The sequence below is a fragment of the Myotis nattereri genome (genome assembly GCF_964212035.1).
Source record: "Myotis nattereri genome assembly, chromosome: 3".
NCBI lineage: Eukaryota > Metazoa > Chordata > Mammalia > Chiroptera > Vespertilionidae > Myotis > Myotis nattereri.
Window position 1 is genome coordinate 114,020,263 of NC_138077.1, and position 23,140 is coordinate 114,043,402.

Genomic DNA, 23,140 nt, shown 5'->3' on the forward strand with positions numbered 1-23,140 from the left:
CATCTTTAGAACATTCCACCTCAAAACTACAGAATGTACATTCTTTTCAAGCGCACATGGGACATTTTCAAAGATAGACCACATATTGGGACACATGCAAAGTCTTTCCAAATTCAAGAAGATTGAAATCATATCAAGCATCTTCTCAGATCACAATGGCATAAAATTAGAAGTCAACTACAGTAAAAACAGTTACAAAAATTCAAACACTTGGAGGCTGAATAGCATACTATTAATTAGTGGGTTACCAAAGAGATCAAAAAAGAAAAGAAAAAAAATCCTGGAAACAAACGACAATGAAAACACAACAATCCTAAATCTTTGGGACATAGTGAAAGCAGTACTGAGAGGGGAGTTCATAGTATTACCCGCCTAACTCAAAATATAAGAAAAACTAGTAATAAACTACCTAAATCTTCAACTTGAACAATTAGAAAGAGAGCAATAAGAAAAGCCCAGAGTGAGCAGAAGAAAGAAAATAATAAAGATCACACTGGAAGTAAATGACATAGCAAACAACAAAACAATATGAAAGACCATTGAAACCAAGAGCTGGTTCTTTAAAAGGATAAACAAGATTAATGAACCTCTAGTCACGCTCACCAAGAAGCAAAGAGAGAGGACCCACATAAAATCAGAAAAGAATGAGACAAAATAACAACAGACCCTACAGAAATACGAAGAATCATAAAAAAAATACAATGAGCAACTCTATTCCAACAAACTGGTCAACCTAGAAGAAATGGACATATTCCCAGAAAAATATGACCTTCCAAAACTCAACCAGGTGGAATAAAAAAGGTGGGAATATAAGGATCATAACTCAACATAATAAAGCCATATATGACAAACTTACAGCCAACATCATACTCAATGGGCAAAAACTAAAACCATTTGCCATAAGAACAGGAACAAGACAGAGATGCCCACTCTCACCACTCCTATTTGACATAGTACTAGAAGTATTAGCCATTGTAATCAGACAAGAAGAAGAAATAAAAGGCATCCAAATTTGAAATGAAGAAGTAAAACTGTCCTTATTCGGAGATGACATGATATTGTACATATGAAACCCCAAAGACTCCATCAAAAATCTACTAGACTTAATAAATGAATTCGGCAATATAGCAGGACACAAAATTAACACTAAGTAGTCTATGACTTTTTTATATACCAATAATCAACTGACAGAAAGAGATACTAAAAAAGCAATCCCATTTACCATTGCAACAAAAAAATTAAGATACCTAGGAATAAATTTAACCAAGGAGATAATGGACCTGTACTCAGAAAATTTCAGGAGGCTGAAAAAAGTGATAGAGGAAGATATGAACAAATGGGAGAATATACCATGTTCATGGGGTGGTAGAATCAATATCATTAAAATGTCCATACTACCCAAAGCAATCTATAAATTCAATGCAATCCCCATTAAAATACCAACAGCATGCTTCAAAGACCTAGAACAAACTCTGCAAAAGTTCATCTGAAATAAAAACAGACCCCGAATAGCTGCAGCAATCTTGAGAAGGAAGAATAATGTTTGTGTGATCACAATACCAGATATCAAGCTGTATTACCAAGCCACTGTTCTAAAAACTGACTGGTACTGGCACAAGACCAGACAAATAGACCAGTGGAACAGAACAGAGAACCCAGAAACCACCCCAAGCCATTATGCTCAACTAATATTTGACAAAGGAGGCAAGAGCATACAATGGAGTCAAGACATAGTCTCTTCAGTAAATGGTGTTGGGACAATTGGACAGATACATGCAAAAAAATGAAACTAGACCACCAACTTAACACCATACACAAAATAAACTCAAGATGGATAAAGCACTTAAACGTAAGACGGGAAACCATAAAAATCTTAGGTGAGGCCATTGGCACCCAAATAGCAGACATTTGTCATCGCAATATCTTTACTGATCCGGCTCCTAGGGCAATAGAAATTAAGGAGAAAACAAACAAATGGTACTACATCAAAATAAAAAGCTTCTGCACAGCAAAAGAAACCATCAACAAAACAACAAGAAAGCCAAATGCATGGGAGGACATATTTGCCAATGTTATCTCCGATAATTGTATAATCTCCAAAATTTACATGGAACTCATACTAATTAACAAAAGGAAGATAAGCCAATCAAAAAATGGGTAAAGGACCTTTAGAGACACTTTTCGAAAGAGTACATTCAGAAAGCCAACAGACATATGAAAACATGCAGAAAAGTCAGTAATTATCTGAGAAATGGAAATCAAAACAACAATGAGGTACCATCTCACACCTGTCATAATGGCTATCATCAACAAATCAACAAAGGCAAGTGTTGGTGAGGATGCGGAGAAAAAGGAACCCTCTTTCACTGCTAGTGGGAATGCAAATTGGTGCAGCCACTGTGGAAAACGGTATGGCATTTCCTCAAAAAATTAAAAATGAAACTGCCATTTGACCCAGTAATCCCACTTCTAGGACTATATCCCAAGAAAACAGAAACACCAATCAGAAAGGATATATGCACTCCTGTGTTCATAGCAGCACAATTTACAATAGCTAAGATTTGGAAACAGCCTAAATGCCCATTAGCAGATGAGTGGATTAGGAAACGGTGGTACATCTACACAATGGAGTACTATGCCATTGTAAAAAAGAAGGAATTCTTACCATTTGCAACAGCATGGATGGAATTGGTGAGCATTATGCTAAGTAAAATAAGCCAGTCAGTGAAAGAAAAATACCACATGATCTCACTCATTTCTGGAATATAAAGAACATTATAAACTGATGAACAAAAATAGGTACATAGACAAAGAAGCATTGAACAGTTTGCCAAACTACAGTGGGAACGCTGGGGAGTGTTGGAGGGTGAAGGTAACAGATCAACCGAAGGACTTGTATGCATTCATATAAACATAACCAGTTGACGCAAGACACTGCCAGGGGGTACTGGTGGCTGGCGGAAAGTCAGTGGGGAAAAAAAGGAGACATGTACTACTTTAAACAATTAAAATTTTAAAAAAAGAATGGTGCATATTTGGCAATCCATTCATATAATTCAGTGTATTAATCCATTGAAAAAGAAAATCATACTATTTCCGCAAATGCTGAAACAGACTCTGACAAACTATAACATCCACTTGAGATAAAAAACTCATGAAAATAGGAATTGATGGACACGATCTCAGTAATAGTATACAGTAAAACCTCGATTTAATGGACCAGTTTGGGCAAGGGAGTGTGTCCATTACAGCCAAAAGTCTGTGACATTATAAAGTGGGTTTTCTAAATGCATATGTCCAAAAATTGATAAATTAGTTTACCTGTTTTCATTTATGTGGACACATATGTGTAATTAAGTATGTATGAAAAGTTTAATTTCACAGAAAAGTTTTCTTTATGTATTACTGTAATTTTAAATTTATTTTGAATAGGTCTAGTAGATGTGTGCATTCACCCGTCACCTTGAGTAAACAAATGCACATGGCTGGAGCATGGCTTAGGGCACTGGGAACATCAGCTGGAAAGACTTAAAACTGCTGCCGAATCAGGCCAGGTGACAACAGAACCAGTTACCGCATGCAGTGCAGCGTGATCACATGTTAATCATTCTCCGAAAATTGTTTACCAGTAATGACTCTTCGATTTAAATATATAGACTACTAGAGTCCTGGTGCACAAAAATTTGTGCACTCGGGGGGGAGGGAGGGGGGGTCCCACAGCCCGACCTGTGCCCTCTCCTAGTCTGGGACCCCTTAGGGGATGACCACCTGCTGGCTTAGGCCCGCTCCCCGGGGCATTGGGCCTAAGATGACAATCAGACATCCCTCTGGCCACCCGGCAGCCCTCTGGGGATGCCCACTTGCCAGCAGGGAGCAGACCTAAGCTGCAGTCGGACATCCTTAGCACTGTTGAGGAGGCAGGAGAGGCTCCTACCACCTCCGCTGTACTGGCAGCCATTAGCCTCGCTTGTGACTGAACAGAGCTCCTCCCATGTGAGAGCACCCTGACCACCAAGGGGCAGCTCCTGCATTGAGCGTCTGCCCCCTGGTGGTCAGTGTGTGTCATAGTGATCAGTCATTCCCAGTCCTTCTGCTGTTAGGGTCAGTTTGCATATTACCCTTTTACTATATAGAATAGAGGCCTGGTGCATGGGTGGGGGCCAGCTGGTTTGCCCTGAATGGTGTCCGGATCAGGGTGGGGGTCCTGCTTGTGTGCCTGGCCAGCCTGGATGAGGGGCTGATGGCTGTTTGCAGCTGGTCACACCCCCTTCAGGGTGGGTGTCCCGCTTGGGTGCCTGGCCAGCCTGGATGAGGGGATGTTGGCTGTTTGCAGCTGGTCACACCCCCTTCAAGGTGGGCGTCCCCACTGGGGTACCTGGCCAGCCTGGATGAGGGGCTGATGGCTGTTTGCAGCTGGTCACACACCCTTCAGGGTGGGGGTCCCCACTGGGGTGCCTGGCCAGTCTGGGTGAGGGGCTGAAGGCCGTTTTCAGGCTGGCGGGTGACTGAAGCTCCCAACCTCTCCTTTTTTTCTTTTCTTTTTTATTCTGGGATTCATTTACCTTCTATGGCTGTCACTGGAACTGAGAGCCGGCTTTAGCTCTGAGGATCGGCTCCAGCTCTGAGACCTTGGCTGCTGAAAGCAGGTATCTGGGTTTGTTTGGGTTCTATAATTGTAACCCTGTTGCGGTCCTGCTAGCTCCAGCTCTGATGGCTGAAAGCAGGTTTCTGGGGTTTATTTACCTTCTATAATTGCAACATTGTTTCTTAGACTGCAGCTCAGAGGCCGGCAGCAGCAGGGGGGGAACCTTGGCTTCCTCTATCACTGGAGCAAGCAAGCCTCCTGTTTGCTTCAGCTGCCTGGCTGCTGGCCGCCATCTTGGTTGGCAGTTAATTTGCATATCTCGCTGATTAGCCAATGGGAAGGGTAGTGAAGTTACAGTTAATTACTATGTTTCTCTATTATTAGATAGGATAATTTATGTATGCTCTGGAAATTACTAGTGTTTTTTTCCAACATATGGGCTCTTTGCTAAAATTTGTTATAAATAATAGTGAATTGATAACAAAGAACTCCTGTTAATCTACACTAATAAAATACAAAGATGCTAATTGACCGTATCTTCGCTACGCCCTAAGCCATGCCCACCAGCCAACCAGAGCGACTTTAAGCAAATTAACCCAACCAAGATGGTGGCCAGCGGCCACGGAGCTGGAGCAAGCAGGAGGCTTGGTTGCCTGGGCGATGGAGGAAGCCAAATTTCCCCCCTGCCCTGAGCCGGCTGTGGCCTCCACTCATAGCAACAAAGTTTCAAGTATAGAAGACAAATAAATCCCAGCCAGCCTCCACTGGGAGCTTGGGTGGCTAGAGATTGTGGCCAGCCTGCAAACATACATCAGCCCCTCACCCAGGCTGGCCACACCCTCATGGGGCGAGAGTCCCCACTGAGGGGCTTAGCCAATCTGAAAATGGCCCTCAGTCCCTCACCCAGACTGACCAGGCACCCCAGCAGGACCCCCCCACCCTGAAGGGGCTGTGGCCAGCCTGCAAACGGCCATCAGCAACTCACCCAGACTGGCCAGGCACCCCATTAGGAACCCCCCCCCATGCTGAAGGAGGTGTGGCCAGCCTGAACACGGCCCTCAGCCCCTCACCCAGCCTGGCCAGGCACCCCAGGGGGAACCTCCACCCTGAAAGGGCTGTGGCCAGCCTGCAAACAGCCATCAGCCTCTCACCCACTCCTATATAACAAAAGGGTAATATGCAAAATGACCCTAACAGCAGAACGACTGGAAATGACTGGTCACTATGACACACACTGACCATCAGGGTGCAGATGCTCAATGCAGGAGCTGCCCCCTGGTGGTCAGTGCGCTCCCACAGGGGGAGCTCTGCTCTGCCACAAGCCAGGCTGATGGCTGCCAGTACAGCGGTGGTGTTGGGAGCCTCTCCTGCCTCCTCAGCAGTGCTGAGGATGTCCGACCGCAACTTAGGCCTGCTCTCCGCTGGCAAGTGGACATCCCCCGAGGGCTCCCGGGCTACCAGAGTGATGTCTGACTGCCAGCTTAGGCCCAATACCCCAGGGAGTGGGCCTAAGCCAGCAGGTGGTCATCCTCCAAGGGGTCCCAGATTGCAAGAGGGCACAGGCCGGGTTGGGGGATTTCCCCGAGTCCACAAATTTTTGTGCATCGGGCCTCTAGTTTAATTATAAGCAAATCTTGTTTAAGAGCATTTTATAATTAACAGGGTGTTAATTTTCTTTTTTTTCTTTATTGATTAAGGTATTACATATGTGTCAGGGTGTTAATTTTCATATACCACATATGGACCAGAAATTTTGTCCCTTAAATCTGAATTCTATTAAATCGAAGTCCACAAAATTGAGGCTTTACTGTATTATAATTGTATGCATTATACATATATGTGCGTATATGCATACATATACACAAATACAGATACTTAATGAGGAAATAGATGCACTCCCACTACAAGTAAGATTGCTTATTGACTCTACTAATATTTATTTATTTATTTTTATTTTTTAAAAAATATATTTTATTGATTTTTCACAGAGAGGAAGAGAGAGGGATAGAGAGTTAGAAACATCGATGAGTGAGAAACATTGATTAGCTGCCTCTTGCACACCTCCTACTGGGGATGTGCCTGCGACCAAGCTACATGCCCGTGGCCGGAATCAAACCTGGGACCTTTCAGTCCGCAGTCCGACGCTCTATCCACTGAGCCAAACCGGTCAGGGCGACTCTACTAATATTTAACATTTACATTTAGAAATGAATTTAGATAAGAGAAAAGCAATCAGAAGCACATGAATTGGAAAAGACGCAAAACTCTATTTGCAGATGATATACTAATATACATTGAAAACTGTAGAGAATTTATATGAACACTATTTCAGTCAACAAACTAAATCAGTCTTGTAGGAGGATATAAAAATCAATCATCATAACAAGCAATAACTGGATAGAAGACTGTTGGAAAACCCAATTGATAGTAGTAACTGAGAAAGATAATATACTTGAAAATAAGCTTCCCAATAAACATATAAGCCAATAAGAGGAAAACTTTAAAATATCCCTTAAAAACACAAAAATGTAGCAGATTTATTTTATTTATTTATTTTTATTTTTTGGTTAATCCTCACCTGAGGATATTTTTTCCCGTTGATTTTTAGGGAGGTTGGAAGGAAGGAAGCAGGGAGAGTGAGACAGAGAGGAAGGGAGAGAGAGAGTGAAGGAGAAAGAGAGAAAAAGAAACATTGATGTGAGAGAGAGAAATCGATTGATTGCCTCCTACATGTGCACCAACTGGAGTCACGGATTGAATGTACATCCCAAGACTATGCCTTTGATCGGAATTGAACCTGCCACCTTTCGGTCCGTGCTCTGATGCTCTAACCACTTAGGAATAGCAGTCAGGATGGTTATGCACAATATTATAAAGATTTTAATACTTTCTACTGAATGCTATCCCAAAGAAATGCCAAGTTGTTTGTTTTTTTCAACTAGAAATGTTTATACTAATGTTCATATGGAAAAACAAATGTAAAAATAGCTAGGAAAACTCTGGAAAAAAAAATAAAGAACAGCTTTGAGAGTTCAGCAGCCTATCAGATATTAACCTTTTGTGGTCCAATGTTATTTTTGGAATTCAAACAGTCTGGTCCAAATTAATTGACAGGATTGAATGTTGAACTTTTTAATGTTCTTATTGCTCGACATTGGACCTGCTCCTAGTGCCTGGTCTGTCGAGTCAGCCTGGAGGTTGGACCGAAAAGGGTTAATATACTCTGTAACCTCCATAATTATAATATAACTAGAGGCCCCATGCATAGATTCTTGCATTAGTGGGGTCCAGCTGGCCCGCCCTGATGGCCATTGGGAGCAGGCTGACTGGGGCTGGGGGTGGGGCCCACCGGGTGAGGGCCCATGGGCTGTTTTCTGGTGTGCCTGTCTCCAATCAGGGTTGGGGTTCCCACTGGGTGGCAGGGCCGGCTGGAACGAGGGGCCACAGGCGTTCTGGTCATTCTGTAGTTTGGTTTATTTGCATATTACCCTTATATTATGTAAGACTAGAGGCCCGGAGTACGAAATTCGTGCACAGGGGTGGGGGTTCCCTCAGCTCCGTCTGCAACCTCTGTAATTTGGGACCACTACACCTTTTTCTTATCTAGCTAACCTCTTCACATTTAAAAAAATTAACTGAAATACCACCTACACTAGGAAATCCTCTTTGAACAAATCTCATTACAGTCTGTATTAAGTATTTTCATAGTATATCATTCTTTTTCTTTAACAGCAACTTAGAGTGGATGCAATGTGCTTCTCATTCTTGCATCTGAATTTTATCTTCTTGCTCTTGTAATAGCAAAGCTTATCCAATTTACATTTGCCTTTCAAGGGCTTATATTTGGTTCAGTTTCTAGTTGGCTCCCTGCTTTTTTTTTTTTTTTTAAGCAATAAATTTGAGTTGTGATAGTAAGCCTCACTTGTAATCAAGCCTGTAGGTCTCCTTATCTGAATATTTCTATAATACCTATCACTTTAGCATACCAGAGATAGTGTTCATTTATTGAAAATTACAATAAATGTCACCTGATCATTTGATCTTCTAGTAATATTTTATAGCAAGATGTATTATTCTAGTAATTTAACTATTACAACACTGAGGCGTGCAGAAATAAATAACATTATACAATAAAGAATGACTCAAATATCAAAGCATAGTACCCTTAGGGCCTCCCTTGTCCTGTGTCTCAGATATCATAGCATATTACACAGTTCACATGGAACTCAGTTTCCTTTAAAATAGGAAGGGATCCCATACTCATGAAGCAGCTACTTCCACACATATTTTTTTTATTTAATTCACAGCACATACTTTTGTACTAATTGTTGGAAAATCATCCTAGCAATTGCCTTTGTTCCTCTCTGTATTGTTGCCTTACAGTCTGATGTCATTACTGCGCTTTTATCATCCACTCGCTCTAATAAGATTGTGAATTATTTAAGGGCAGAGATCATGACTTGAGCTTGTGTGTTCCCTGTCATGGTGCCTGGGTAAATACTCAAATGCCATCCAGTCCAAATGACTGTGATGAGAGAGGCCCACTGTTGCTGGAGACCTCTGATTTTTATTTAAGGGGCCTCACTTGTTCTGCGCCTTTACAGAGGTGTGAGTAGTGGGGGGGCTGAGGGAATTTCAGGAAACCCAGACAGAATTCTCCTCCTAAAAGATTTTTTAAGCTGGCGGCTGGGCAATTGTCCAATTAAATCCTGGACACACATCAATAACAAAGGCACTGGTCTCCTACTGCTAATGCCTAGGGATCAAACCCCAGCCTACAGGAACTCAACCCCGAAGTCAGGACCAGGCCACTGGGTGGACGTGGGCTGGTGCTCCTAACTGTGGGGAGAGGGAGACTTCCCGTGGCTGCAGCTAGAGGCCCTGGACTCCATGCCACTCACCCAAACAGGTCCATAGCTCAGGCTGGTCAGCAGAGCAGCTTCTTCGCCTGGGATCACGGGGAGGCCTGGCCTGGCTTGTTCGCCCCTCGATCGATTGCGGAGAGGCCTGGCCTGGCCTGTTCACCCTGCGATTGATCGCGGGAATGCCTGGCCTGTTCGCCCTGTTATTGTGGGGAGGCATTGGACCCGGACCGCCGCTTGGTGCTGGTGCACACGTAAGCAGACACGGGGCGGGAACATCCACTTGGCGCCTGTGCCCGTAGGCCCAGAGTGGCTGGGGGCGTTCTAGGACCCCGGCTGCTCAGGGCCTATGTGTGGGCCTACAGGCTAGGAGTGGCCTGGGTACCAAGGATGTTCCCGGGACCCAAGCTGCTTGGCGCCTGCATATGCAAATTAACCTGCCATCTTTGTTGGGTTAATTTGCATACTCTCCTGATTGGCTGGTGAGAGTAGCGGAGGAATGGTCAATTTACATGTTTCTCTTCTATTATATAGGATGATACTGGTACATGAATAAACAGATCAGTAGGAAAGAATAGAAAGTCCTGAAATAGAACCAAGTGTATATGGACTTTTAGGATATGATAAAAATGACATTTCAAATAATTGGAGTGCCCATGGATTTGTTTTGACGACTTGTTAAACATTTGGAAAATTACACAATTGCATCCATATGTTAAAAAGCTTGTCTAAATATTAGTAGATGCATTGCACATACTAGTATACTCATTTTAAAAATTCTTTTGGAATTCAACATTTTTTTGCAGAAAAATAAAACCCATTTTTTTCTAACCTAGTATGAAGTAGGGTAAAAACATTTTTAAGGACTTAGGAGATATATATTTATATACCTATATATAATTTTTAATTTTATTGGGGTTACAATGGTTACTGAAGTTATATAGGTTTGAAGTGTACAATTCTATAATACATCGTCTGTATATTGCTTTGTGTTTATCACTCAAAGTTAAATCTCCTTCAATCACCATATATTTGACCCCCTTTTCCCCCTTACTAATCCCCACTCTCCTTCCCTTTGGTAACCACTATATTGTTGTCTGAGTCTATGAGTTTTTGTTTGTCTCATTTGTTCATCTGTTGTTTTCATTTTTTTATCCCACATATGGGTGAGATTATATGGTTCTTGACTTTCTATCTGACTTATTTTGCTTAGCATGATATTCTCAGGATCCATCCATGTTGTCACAAATGGCAGTACTTCATCTTTTTTTATGGTTGAGTAGTATTTCATTATATATCATTTAAATCATCTTTTATTTAGTGTTTCATAATTTATCTTTTTTTTAATATATTTTTTTATTGATTAAGATATTACATATGTGTACCCTCTACCCCCCCGCCCCCCCGCTCATCCCCTCACCCCCCCGTTGTCCGTGTCCATTGGTTAGGCCTATATGCTTGCATATAAGTCCTTTGGTTGATCCTTCCCCTTGCCCCCACCCTCCCCTACCTTCCCTCCAAGGCCCGACAGTCCAATCAAAGCCTCTCCGTCTCTGGATCAGTCCTTGTTCATCAGTTTATGTTGTTCATTATATTCCACAAATAAGTGAGATCTTGTGGTATTTATCCGCTCTCCAGTTCCATCCATGCTGTGGCAAATGGTAAGAGTTCCTTTTTCTTCTTCCTCTTCTTAAAGAATACCTTTCAGCATTTCATATAATGCTGGTTTGGTGGTGATGAACTCCTTTAGCTTTTTCTTATCCGTGAAGCTCTTTATCTGACCTTCCATTCTGAATGATAGCTTTGCTGGATAAAGTAATCTTGGTTGCAGGTTCTTGCTATTCATCTCTTTGAATATTTCTTGCCACTCTCTTCTGGCCTGCATGGTTTCTGTTGAGAAATCAGCTGACAGTCGGATGGGTACTCCCTTGTAGGTAACTGACTGTCTTTCTCTTGCTGCTTTTAAGATTCTCTCTTTATCTTTTGCTCTTGGCATTTTAATTATGATGTGTCTTGGTGTGGTCCTCTTTGGATTCCTTTTGTTTGGGGTTCTCTGCGCTTCCTGGACTTGTAAGTCCATTTCTTTCACCAGGTGGGGGAAGTTTTCTGTCATTATTTCTTCAAAAAGGTTTTCAATATCTTGCCCTCTCTCTCCTTCTGGTACCCCTATAATTCTGATGTTGGTACGCTTGAAGTTGTCCCAGAGGTTCCTTACACTATCTTCATATTTTTTGAATCTCTTTTCTTTTTTCTTTTTCAGTTGGGTATTTTTTGTTTCTTTGTATTTCAAATCTTTGACTTGATTCTTGGGATCCTCTTGTCTGCTGTTGGATCTCTGTAAATTATTCTTTATTTCAGTCAGTGTATGCTTAATTTCTAGTTGGTCCTTTTTCATGTCCTCCATGGTCTCACTATACTCCTTGAGGGATTCATTAAATTTATCGGCGGTTTCCATAAAATTCTTGACAAACCTTATAAACGTGGCCTTGAACTCTATATCCAGTCGTCTGGCCTCCTCCATTTCTGCCAATTGTGACCTGTTTCTTTGTCTCCGCATTTTGGCTGCTTCCCTGTGTTGATAGAGTGGCCTGCGCGCCAGGTGTCCTGTAGGGCCCAGTGGCTCAGCCTCCCCAGTTACCTGGGGTGGACACTCTTGGTGCACTCTTGGTGCCTTGGTTGTTGTAGGATCACTGGGAGGAATTGACCTCCAGTCCAATTGGCTGTGGGAAGCAGCTGTGTCTGAAGTGGGAGAATGGTCCCCCTCTGACCACTGGGTACAGTGGCTCCTGGTTCTAAGGAGCTGCTAATTCAGCCCCTGCCTGAGGCCACACAGCTGGAGCCACGGAGAGGTTCAGCTGTGAAGCAATGCAAGCCGCTGCGGGGCCTTGGGCCTTCTCTTGGAAGTTCCGGGTCTGCTTGGCTGGGCTGTAGTTAGGTACATTCACATGCAAAAGCCTCTGCTGCAGCCTGGATGGGGCGGGGTCTCAGGGAGTCAAAAGGGCAGAGAAAGAAGCTATGGCTGATTCTCCGCGCCCGGAGTCGCGCTTCTCAGTGTCCCGGTAATGGCTGCAAGCACCTCTGAGGGAAATCCGCCCTCAAGTTCGCCCGCTGCTGCCTGACAGAGCAGCCTCTCCCCTATGAGTCCTGGGTCCCCAGAGACTTCCCGGAACCGGAGTTCAGAGCAGTTGGGAGCTTGTGATTCAAAAAGACAGCCACGTCCTCAGGTGCCACCCCCTTTCCGCGCGCGCGAGCCGCCGCCGTACCTCTGCACTCAGCCTCCGCAGCTCCTCTGGCTCTCAGCGTGCTTTTCTTTTCTTCTAGTTGTAGAAATTACACTCAGCCAGCCTTCCTGTTGTTCTGGACGATGTTTGCTCCGTCCTTTGGGATATTTATCAATTGTTGTGGGAGGCGACTATTTCCCGGTGTTTATCTATGCTGCCATCTTAGTTTCTCTTCATAATTTATCTTGAATATGAACTTCATTTATCTTTGTCAACTAAAGTGTTATTTTCCTGTTTTCTAATTTTAATAAATGAATAAATATCTAATTTTTATATTAGCTATTTGTTGATTATTGGTTCCTGTTTTTATGTATTTATATCTGAATTAACTTGTAATGTTATTTAAGTGATTGCATTTTGAAGATTCTAGATGAGATAAAATTTCTTTTTTCTTTTGAAATATATTACTCTAATTTGAATCAGTTTTAACACAGAATTTGAGATGCTCATATATGCTTGACTTTTGCTAGAAAGAAAATTATATAAATGAAGTATCTAAAATGGTCACACAACAAAAAAAAAATAAAAAAATAAAATTAAATTAAAATAAAGTGGTCACACAAGTACAATATCTAACCCTTAACTGGCTTTAGAATAATCTCTTTTTAACGTTTTTTTAATTACAGCATCCTACAGAGGTAGATGAAAAAGAATTATTTCAACCAACATATATTTAATTTTTCTTCCTACCTCTTTTTAAAAGATCATTTTCACAGAACCCTTTCCCCTATCTTTTTTTCCTTCTCTAGTAGTTTTTTATATATTTTTCAGTCTTCTGATTTTAACTAATAGCTTTTCCTCCTTAATTTATTTGCTGAAATATCTGTTGACTATCCCGAGTTCTTTTTCTTCTTCTTCATTACTACTTTACCTTGTAAACATATTTGTTATTGTACATATATGATATTTTAAGTATTTGTTTACATGTTTATTTCCCATTAGGTTGTGAACTTCGGATAAGAACTGTCTTAGTTATTTTTTTATGCTGATGTAATAATACTCAGTTATACTGATGTAGTAATAGTAACTGTTTAATGGATTAATGATTACAATTTTCAAACACTTAATGATTCTAATACTTTGGAACATATTGTGAACTATATTATGTGAATTCATCAAAAACTACCTAAAAGACTACAGATATGAGAATTTAATTTTGTAATTTTATGTCAGATATTCCTTAATCTTTTAAAGTTTTCTAGTTAGGAAAATATACTAGTTTGTAGGACTATGTGTAAACTTTCTCCTTTTATTTTAGGAAAAACTAATAAAATATGCAACAGATAGTGAGACAGTGGAACCTGTTATCTCACAGCTGGTGACAGTGCTTTTGAAAGGTTGCCAAGATGCAAACTCTCAAGCTCGGTTGCTCTGTGGGGAATGTTTAGGGGAGTTGGGAGCAATAGATCCAGGTCGACTAGATTTTTCAACATCTGAAACCCAAGGAAAAGATTTTACATTTGTGGTAAGTAATGGTAATTTGTAATGACAAGAAGAGTTCTCTGCCCTATTGAGGTTTCTATGTTCCATTTACAAAGAACTATTCAGTTTATTCTTAGTTAACTTGATCTAAACTAGGCAATTTAGGTAACTTCTGACTTTATTCCTTAATACTATTGTAAAGATCTTCAGCCAAAAAAGTAAAGTTTGAGCCCAGTTTAGTGTGCTGTGTTCTTTTAAATAAACTTCCTAATCTATTTTTGACAAATACTTAAAACTTAGCACCTTGCTGACTAGTCATGAGATAACTTGTATGTGCACTTACATTAATTTCAGTAATTTTAAAACTCTACATTGCTTTCAGACCTTAAAATTTCTTAAATTAATCTAAGTGCAGACACAAGTTATATTGTGATTGGTCATCACGGTGTTAATTACGTATATATTACTATTTTTACACTTATTGCTGAGTGTTTCCATGGGAAACTAATTTCCCAGAGTGTTCTAAGAGTGTGCGTATAAAAAAGTTTCTGAGTTCAAATGACTGCGAAATCCTATAAAACGAAATTAAACAGAACTTTTAACATATTGGTGCACATTATATTTTGGAGCTTTTCCAGGAAATGACATATTTACAACTTTCTTTCTAAGTGTTAAAAAGACAAAACCCACAAATTGTTGGAGTTATGTAAAAGTTGAATGATTCTAATATATCTTATAAATAGCCTTTAACGCCTTAGATTTAACGTCTTCGCTACAGATTATATTTTGGCCTTACTACCAAACTTAGTTTACCTTACTAGTCTTTCCTTTTCTAATTTAAATTCACCATGGAAGATATAATACAGTTTAGAAAAATTTATACAAACTATCTGATTTTTTTCTTGTTTTTATTGAGACTGGAGTAGAAGATTCGAGTTTTGCCTATGGATTATTGATGGAACTGACAAGGGCTTACCTTGCATATGCAGATAATAGCCGAGCTCAAGATTCTGCTGCTTATGCCATTCAAGTAAGAGTGCATATAGTCATTACTGACTTTATGTTACTGGCTATTAGTAAGAAATTTGTAATTCTGTACTTTGGAAACTCTTATTTTTTTAACTAATATTTTTGTTATTAAAGTAATACAAGTTCATAATAAAAAGTTCAGAGTACAGAAGTGTACCCTCTCAACAGATTATTATAGGTATTTTGAAAAATTATCTCGCTATATAAATATGTATATTTTCTCCCCCAAACAAGGAGATCATATTACTTACGATATTCTGTAATTTTATTTACTTTTGTGTTTAACAGTCTGTCTTGGGTAATTTCCATGTCAGTACAGTTCATTTTTTTTTCAATGACTTAGTATTCATTATGAATATACGTTTATTTAAGAAATTTATTTAACACATTTAGATTATGTTTAATGTTTTGCTTTTACAAAAAATGATTTAGAGAACATACTTATATTTTTGAGCACTTTGAGTAAATATGTTAATAATATAAATACCCAGAAATTAAAATGTCTCAGAGCAAGTACAGAGCTTTATTAAAAAAAAGTTTCACCGGTTTCTGTTCCCTTGACAAATGTTTTTTATCAAAATTTTAAATTTTTACCAGTGTGACAGATGAAAAATTCTACCATTTTATTTTACTTTCCATTTAATTAGGAGAGAGGTATAACATCTTTTATATGTTTATTGCTTTTTTATGAATTTCCTCTAGCTCTTTTCCCATTTTTCTCTTGGTAATTGGTATATTTTTAATTGATATGTAAGACCTATTTGGATATAATGTAAATTTACCCTTTGTCTACCATACATGTAATAGATACTTTTTCAGTGTGGCTTTCTTTTTTCATGTTTTTTTTTTTCAATTAGAAGGTTTTTGTTTTGTTAGATATGCACGTCTAGCATTCATGGTGAGAGGTCTCTGTTACAGATAAGTATTTGGAGCTTTATTATAGAGATGGTACTTAAAACTATCATTCTGGATGAGATGATCAAGAGAGGGAATATTGATAGACCGGTTCTAGTAATTGAGATCTGGACAATGAGAGGTCAGTGAGAAGAGGAGGGAACAATTAAAACTGAGAAGGAATTGCCAGTAAGGTAGAATAATGTATTTTGGAAGACAAAGAAGTGTTTCAAGAAGTATGGAGTGATTCACTGTATTAAATGCTGATTACAGGATTGACAATTGACTTGGCTGTCGTAACATAAATGTCATTGATGACCTTGATTAGAGCAGTTTCAGTGGAGTATAGAAAGCCTTGTTAGAGTATTTTAAAGAACATATGGGAAGAGGGGAATTATAGAAATTACAGAAACTCTTGAGTGTAGAAGAATGAGAGTGGCTGGGGAATGAGTAAAGGTGGGGGAAATAACAATGCTTATATGTTGCTTGGGAACAGTTTAGCAGAAGGGAGTAAAGTGATGAAGGAGATAATGTAATGCTATTTTAAGTAGGTAAAGAGATGTGGAACGTAGTGTAGAAGTGAAAGGGATAAGTAACCTTAATTAACAAGAAAAACAATCCATCTGTAGTAACAAGAGAAAAAGAGCATGTGGGCAGTGATACTGATATTGCCAAGTTGAGTAGATATGAAGATAGAAGTTGTAGAGGTCTCTGCTGATTGCTTCTGTTTTCTCAATGAAATATGAGGCAAGGTCTGCAATTGTAAGTATGCTAGCATTTTTCAGTGTAAATGGTCCTGAAACCCAAAAGTCAGGGAATTAGTAAGTCTGTCACTGAAGGTTGATGAAGAGAGCTTCTGTGAGCTAAAGCAACTTTGCCAAACATAAGAGAAAGCTGACTTCAAATAAAATTTTTATAACACTTTAAAGTTAAATGGAAGTGAGTTTGGGATATTTCTGTATTTGGACTTTTCACATATTTCCTTATTTTAATTTAAAAATACTAAATATAAAATACATTTTGCTATATAATGCTTATATTTTGTAAGTATTAGGATAAAGCTATGCATATGGTCATTTTTAATGGAGTTTGAAAGAAAGAGTGATATATGATGGAAGATACAAAACACTAACATATTTGTCTAGTTTTGAAGATTGATATTAGAGATAAAAGATTTTTTTATTCATGTATAAAATCCCAATAATTTTATTTTTAGGAAGGTAAAATATAAACATTTAATTCCTGGGCTTGAATAGTAAATTGATCTTTAACATTTGCATCTTATTTTTTAAAAATTTTAAGCTCAATATTTTATATCTAGAATTTGAGATATTTTGTGAATTTTTGAATTGTGGATTATTAGTTGCTTTCATTAAAATTCAGAAATGGTGATAAATTAAAAATAAATAAATATATAACAAGCAAAAATTTCAAAAATGGTTAAATTCTAAGAATTATACTTTTGCAAATATAGGAAATTTCGATATTTTTCTTCCAAATACCTCTCAATTTTATATTTTAATACATATTATATATAAAATATAAACCTCATGTTCAAATATTACCACAGCTTTGTGACCTTGAATAAGTCACCTAAATGGTTCTAAGCACTGAAATAAATGTCCTAAGCAGGTCCATAACCCTATTTTATAATTCTGTGTATCTTTCTGTGTTTATTTATAACTATCATATGTGGAATGTTAGTGAATGTAAAGGTTTACTATCTTTACTAGAGATTTAAAAATGTAAAATATGCATTTGTAGGAGTTACTTTCGATTTATGACTGTAGAGAAATGCCGACAGACAGCCCTGGTCACCAATTGTGGAGGAAATTTCCTGAGCATGTTCGGGAAATATTGGAACCCCATCTAAATACTAGGTTGGTGGACTCATTAAAACTATTTTTGTAAAATTGTGTCTAACTGCTAAAGTTAATTTTATTTTTGATACAGTATTTTGGCATTCAAAGTTGTTGTTTTTAGTATGTTTTAATATGTATTTTCCACTGTGATTTATGTTTATTTATAATTTTGTTAAATTGAAAGTACAGTTTGCCCATTAGTTAAATTCTGTAACTTTAAATATTTAGCATATTTATTGAAGCTAAAAGGATTGATTTTTTAAAAATTCAGCCAACACAGTACTTTGAAAGAATCTACTATAAGTTGAATATGAGTTGAAGTTTTTGTTAGGTGTAATTAATATAGAAATTTAAGAGTTTAAAGGTAATCTCGATTAGAGGTAACAGATTTTCAATTCTAACCAATTTCTCCTCATAAAGACATTTTCTACCTCTACTTTTTTAAAGCTATAATAAAAATTATACTTATTTATATAATTTATTATATGTATACTCTAATAAGCATTACTGTCTTAATCTTAGTTTTGCTAACAAGAATAACTTTTAGCAGAGGTGATCTATTTTAAATAGCTAAAATTTCGTTATATTTTTCTATTATTATTTGAAATGTACCTCAACATTTATTTTCAAAGAAAAGAAACAGAGACCTAATCTAGTTAGATACATTTCATGATAAGCACAAGTGTGGAAATCTGAGAGTTACAATCTTAAATTCTCTTAAAAGGGGAACAGTATGGCTCTAGCCATTTTGGCTCAGTGGATAGAGTGCCACCTTGCAGAATGAAGGGCTCTGGGTTCAATTCCTGTCACGAGCACATACTTCGGATGCAAGCTTGATCCTGGTTGGGGTGCATGCAGGAGGCAACCAGTTGATGTGTTTCTCTCACATCGATGTTTCTATCTCTCTGTCTCTTCCCCTACCTTCCACTCTCTCTAAAAATTCAATGGACAGAATGTTGAACCTCAGAGGGAAGACAGGGGAGGGATGGAAGTGATCAACCAATGAACTTGTATGCATATATGTATACCAGGTGTACCGGTTAATAATGCGGATTTTGTAATCAAAGAAAACAGGATAATTTCAAGAGAAACATCAAAAGTGCTTTATTCAAAGTAATGTCCATCACTAGCTATACATTTCCCCCATCTTTCAGGTAATTTATGGGTAACGTCCCAATAGAACTTTTGTTGTTTTGAGGCAAACCATTCAGAGACCAAATTTCCACTTCTTCGTACGTTTTGAAGTGCTGCTCAGAGAGTGTGTGTGCCCTCAATCGGAACAAGTGGTAATCTGAAGGAGCAAGGTCTGGTGAATACGGTGGGTGGGTTAATACTTCCCAGGCAAGATCTTTTAACGTGTCTTTAACTGGTTTTGAAGTGTGTGATGGTGCGTTATCATGAAGCAAAATTACTTTGCCGTGTCTTCTGGCTCATTCTGGTCGTTTCACGATCAAAGCGTGGTTCAAATTGATTATTTGTTGCCGGTAGTGGTCAGTATTAACTGTTTCACCTTGTTTTAGAAGCTCATAATACACCACACCTTCCTGATCACACCAAACGCAGAGCACTGTCTTCTTTTCGAAGCAATTTGGCCTTGCAGTCGATGTTGATGGTTGACCTGGATCCGCCCATGATTTTGTGCATTTGGGATTCTCAAAATAAATCCACTTTTCATCGCCAGTCACAATTTGATGCAAAAAAGACTTTCTTTTGTGCCATTGAATCAGCATTTTACCTATGACTTTTCGGTTTTCCATTTGTAGATGTGGCAGCCATTTTCCTTCCTTTAAAATCTTTCCCGTTGCTTGTAAAGGATTAGAAATTGTTTTCTGAGCAACCTTTAATCTTTCTGCAAGTTGTTTTTGAGTTTGACACGCATCTTCATCCAATAATGTTTGCAATTGTTGGTCTTCAAACTGTTTTGGTTGACCTGGACGTTCTTTTTTTTTTTTTTATAAATGTAATTATGGATGGCATTCTACCTTAGGTCTTTCATTTTTGTCAATTTATTAAAAAATTTTTTTAATTAAATCTTTATTGTTCAGATTATTACAGTTGTTCCTCTTTTTTCCCCCCATAGCTCTCCTCCACCCAGTTCCCACCACACCCTCTGCCCTTACCCCTCCCACTGTAATCATCCATAGGTGTATGATTTTTGTCCAGTCTCTTCCTAGACCCCCACACCCCTTTCCCCCCAAGAATTGTCAGTACACTCCCTTTCCATGCCCCTGGTACTATTATATTCACCAGTTTACTCTGTTCATCATATTATTTATTCACTTGATTTTTAGATTCACTTGTTGATAGATATGTATTTCCTGTTCATAATTTTTATTTTTACCTTTTTCTTCCTCTTCTTAAAGAATACCTTTCAGCATTTCATATAATGCTGGTTTGGTTGTGATGAACTCCTTTAGCTTTTTCTTATCTGTGAAGCTCTTTATCTGACCTTCAATTCCAAATGATAGCTTTGCTGGGTAAAGCAATCTTGGTTGTAGGTTCTTGCTATTCATCACTTTGAATATTTCTTGCCACTCCCTTCTGACCTGCATAGTTTCTGTTGAGAAATCAGCTGACAGTCATGTGGGTACTCCCTTGTAGGTAACTAACTGCCTTTCTTTCTCTTGCTGCTTTTAAGATTCTCTCTTTGTCTTTTGCTCTTGGCATTTTAATTATGATGTGTCTTGGTGTGGTCCTCTTTGGATTCCTTTTTTTTGGGGTTCTCTGTGCTTCCTGGACTTGTAAGTCTATTTCTTTCACCAGGCAGGGGAAGTTTTCTGTCATGATTTCTTCAAATAGGTTTTCAATATCTTGCTCTCTCTCTTCTTCTGGCACCCCTATAATTCGGATGTTGGTACCCTTGACGCTGTCCCAGAGGCTCCTTACACTATCTTTGTATTTTTGGATTCTTTTTTCATTTTGCTTTTCCGGTTGGGTGTTTTTTGCTTCTTCATATTTCAAATCTTTGACTTGATTCTTGGGATTCTCTTGTCTGCTGTTGGATCTCTGTATATTATTCTTTATTTCAGTCAGTGTATGCTTAATTTCTAGTTGGTCTTTTTTCATATCCTCCAGGGTCTCACTAAATTTATCTGCGGTTTCTAGAAAATTCTTGAGGAACCTTATAACCGTGGTTTTGAACTCTATATCCAGTAGTTATCTTTTCTCCATTTCTGTCATTTGTGACCTGTTTCTTTGTCTCCGCATTTTTAATGCTTCCCTGTGTTGGTAGAGTGGCTTTGTGTGCTAGGTGTCCTATAGGGCCCAGTAGCTCAGCCTGCCCAATTACCTGAGGTGGACAGTCTTGGTGCACCCCTTTGTGCACAGTCTTATTGTAGTTAAGCCTTGATTATTGTAGGTATCACTGGGAGGAATTGACCTCCAGGCCAATTGGGTATGAGAATCAGCTGTGTCTACGGTGGGAGAACTTCGGTGCTGAAGACATCCTTCTGAGGCAAGACTTGCTTCAATGGGGCTTTGGTGCTCACTGAGTTTGCCTCCTGAATGTGTCCCTTATGGATCTGAGGAGTTGTAATCTGGATGGTCCCACTCTGACCACTGGGTACACTGGCTCTTGGATCTAAGGAGGTGCTAATTTAGCCTCTGCATGAGGCTACCCAGCAGGAGCTATGAAGAGATCTGCAGATTCCCCTTCCTTGTTTGGGGTTGGAGGTGCCCAGATGAGACCCAGCTGTGAAGCAGTGCAAGCTGCTGTGGGGCCTTGGGCCTTCTCTTGGAAGTTCTGGGTCTGTCTGGCCCAACTGCAGTTTTTTAGGTAATTTTCAGATTGCAAAGGGCCATGGCATTCATATGCAAAAGCCTCTGCCACAGCGTGGGTGGGGTAGCGTCTCAGGAAATCAACAGGGCAGAGCAAACAGCTATGGCTGATCCTCAGCCTTTCCTTAAGTGGCTTGTCTCAGTGTCCCGTAATCGCTGCAAGCACCTCTGAGAGAAAGCCGCCCTCGAGTTCCGAGTTCTGCCTGCTACCAGCCAGTCCAGTTTCTCCCTGTATGAGTCTGGGTCCCCAGAGACTTCCCAGAACTGGAGTTCAGAGCAGTCAGGGGCTTGTCACTCCCTCCCGATTGAAAAAGACAGCAGCATCCTCAGTTGCCAGCCCTTGCCGTGTACGCCTCCGTACCTCTGCACTTTACTTCCGCACCTTCTCTGAGTCTCAGTGTGCTTTTCTCTTTCCTTGTAGTTGTAGAATTTCCACTCAGCCAGCCTTCCTGTAGTTCTGGATGATGTCCGTTTTGTCTTTTCGTTGTATTTTTGAAGTTGTTGTGGGAGGCAGCAATTTCCAGTGTTTACCTATGCCGCCATCTTGGTTTCTCCTGACCTGGATGTTCTTTTTCTTTCACATTGAAATCATCACTTTTTAAGCATTTAAGCCAGCATTCACAAGTATCTTGAGATGGAGCATGTTCACCATAAGCTTCCCACAGTATACAATAACTTTCAGCAGCACTTTTCTTCAAAATAAAGTAATGAGTTAAAACTTCCCGCACCTGCTCTTTTTTTGGCACAAAATTCGAAATATTTAAGCATAAAAATATCTATGATGTTAACACCTTCAGCAAATTTGATATATGAAGTTTTGAAGCTTCTTGTCAATACAACAAAGTAGCATACATATCAAATCGCATATATATCAACATATGTGTAACGTCATCTGTGGAAAAAAATCTGCATTATTAACCAGTACACCTGGTCAACGGTGACTATGTGGTGGTCACGGCCTGGGGGTGGGGATGGGAGCTGGGAGAGGTTAATGGGGGAAAAGGAGGATCTATGCAATATTTTAAAAAAAAGATTAAATAAAAAATATCCTTGGGTGAGGATTAACAAGCAAACAAAAAGGAACAGTCTGAGCATATTTTTTAAAACCAATTTATGAGTCTGGTCCGCATGGCTCAGTGGCTGTGTTGACCTATGAAACAGGAGGTCAAAGTTCAATTCCCAGTCAGAGCACATGCCCAGATTGAGGGCTCAAATCCCTGTGTGGGGTGTATAGGAGGCAGCCGATCAATGATTCTCTCTCATCATTGGTGTTTCTATTTCTCTCCCCCTCTCTCTTCCTCTCAAATAAAAGCCAATGTATACAGTTGATTTGTGGAAGGTTTGTATAAACATAACTTGAACACACTTAAAAAAGAGAAATAAAGACAACAACAAATTTATTTCTAGGCCCCTCCAAAGAGACTTCTT

The 23,140-nt window shown here is 39.3% G+C and overlaps 1 protein-coding gene across 1 annotated transcript in view; it reads left to right on the forward strand.

The window, feature by feature from the left end:
• ATR (ATR checkpoint kinase) overlaps positions 1-23,140 on the forward strand; it is a 199,601-nt gene that overhangs the window by 95,766 nt on the left and 80,695 nt on the right. Inside the window, exons 22-24 of the mRNA XM_081086154.1 lie at positions 13,987-14,193; positions 15,067-15,180; positions 17,838-17,953. Of these exons, the coding sequence (XP_080942280.1) occupies positions 13,987-14,193; positions 15,067-15,180; positions 17,838-17,953 (437 nt within the window). The remainder of the gene's footprint in view (positions 1-13,986; positions 14,194-15,066; positions 15,181-17,837; positions 17,954-23,140) is intronic.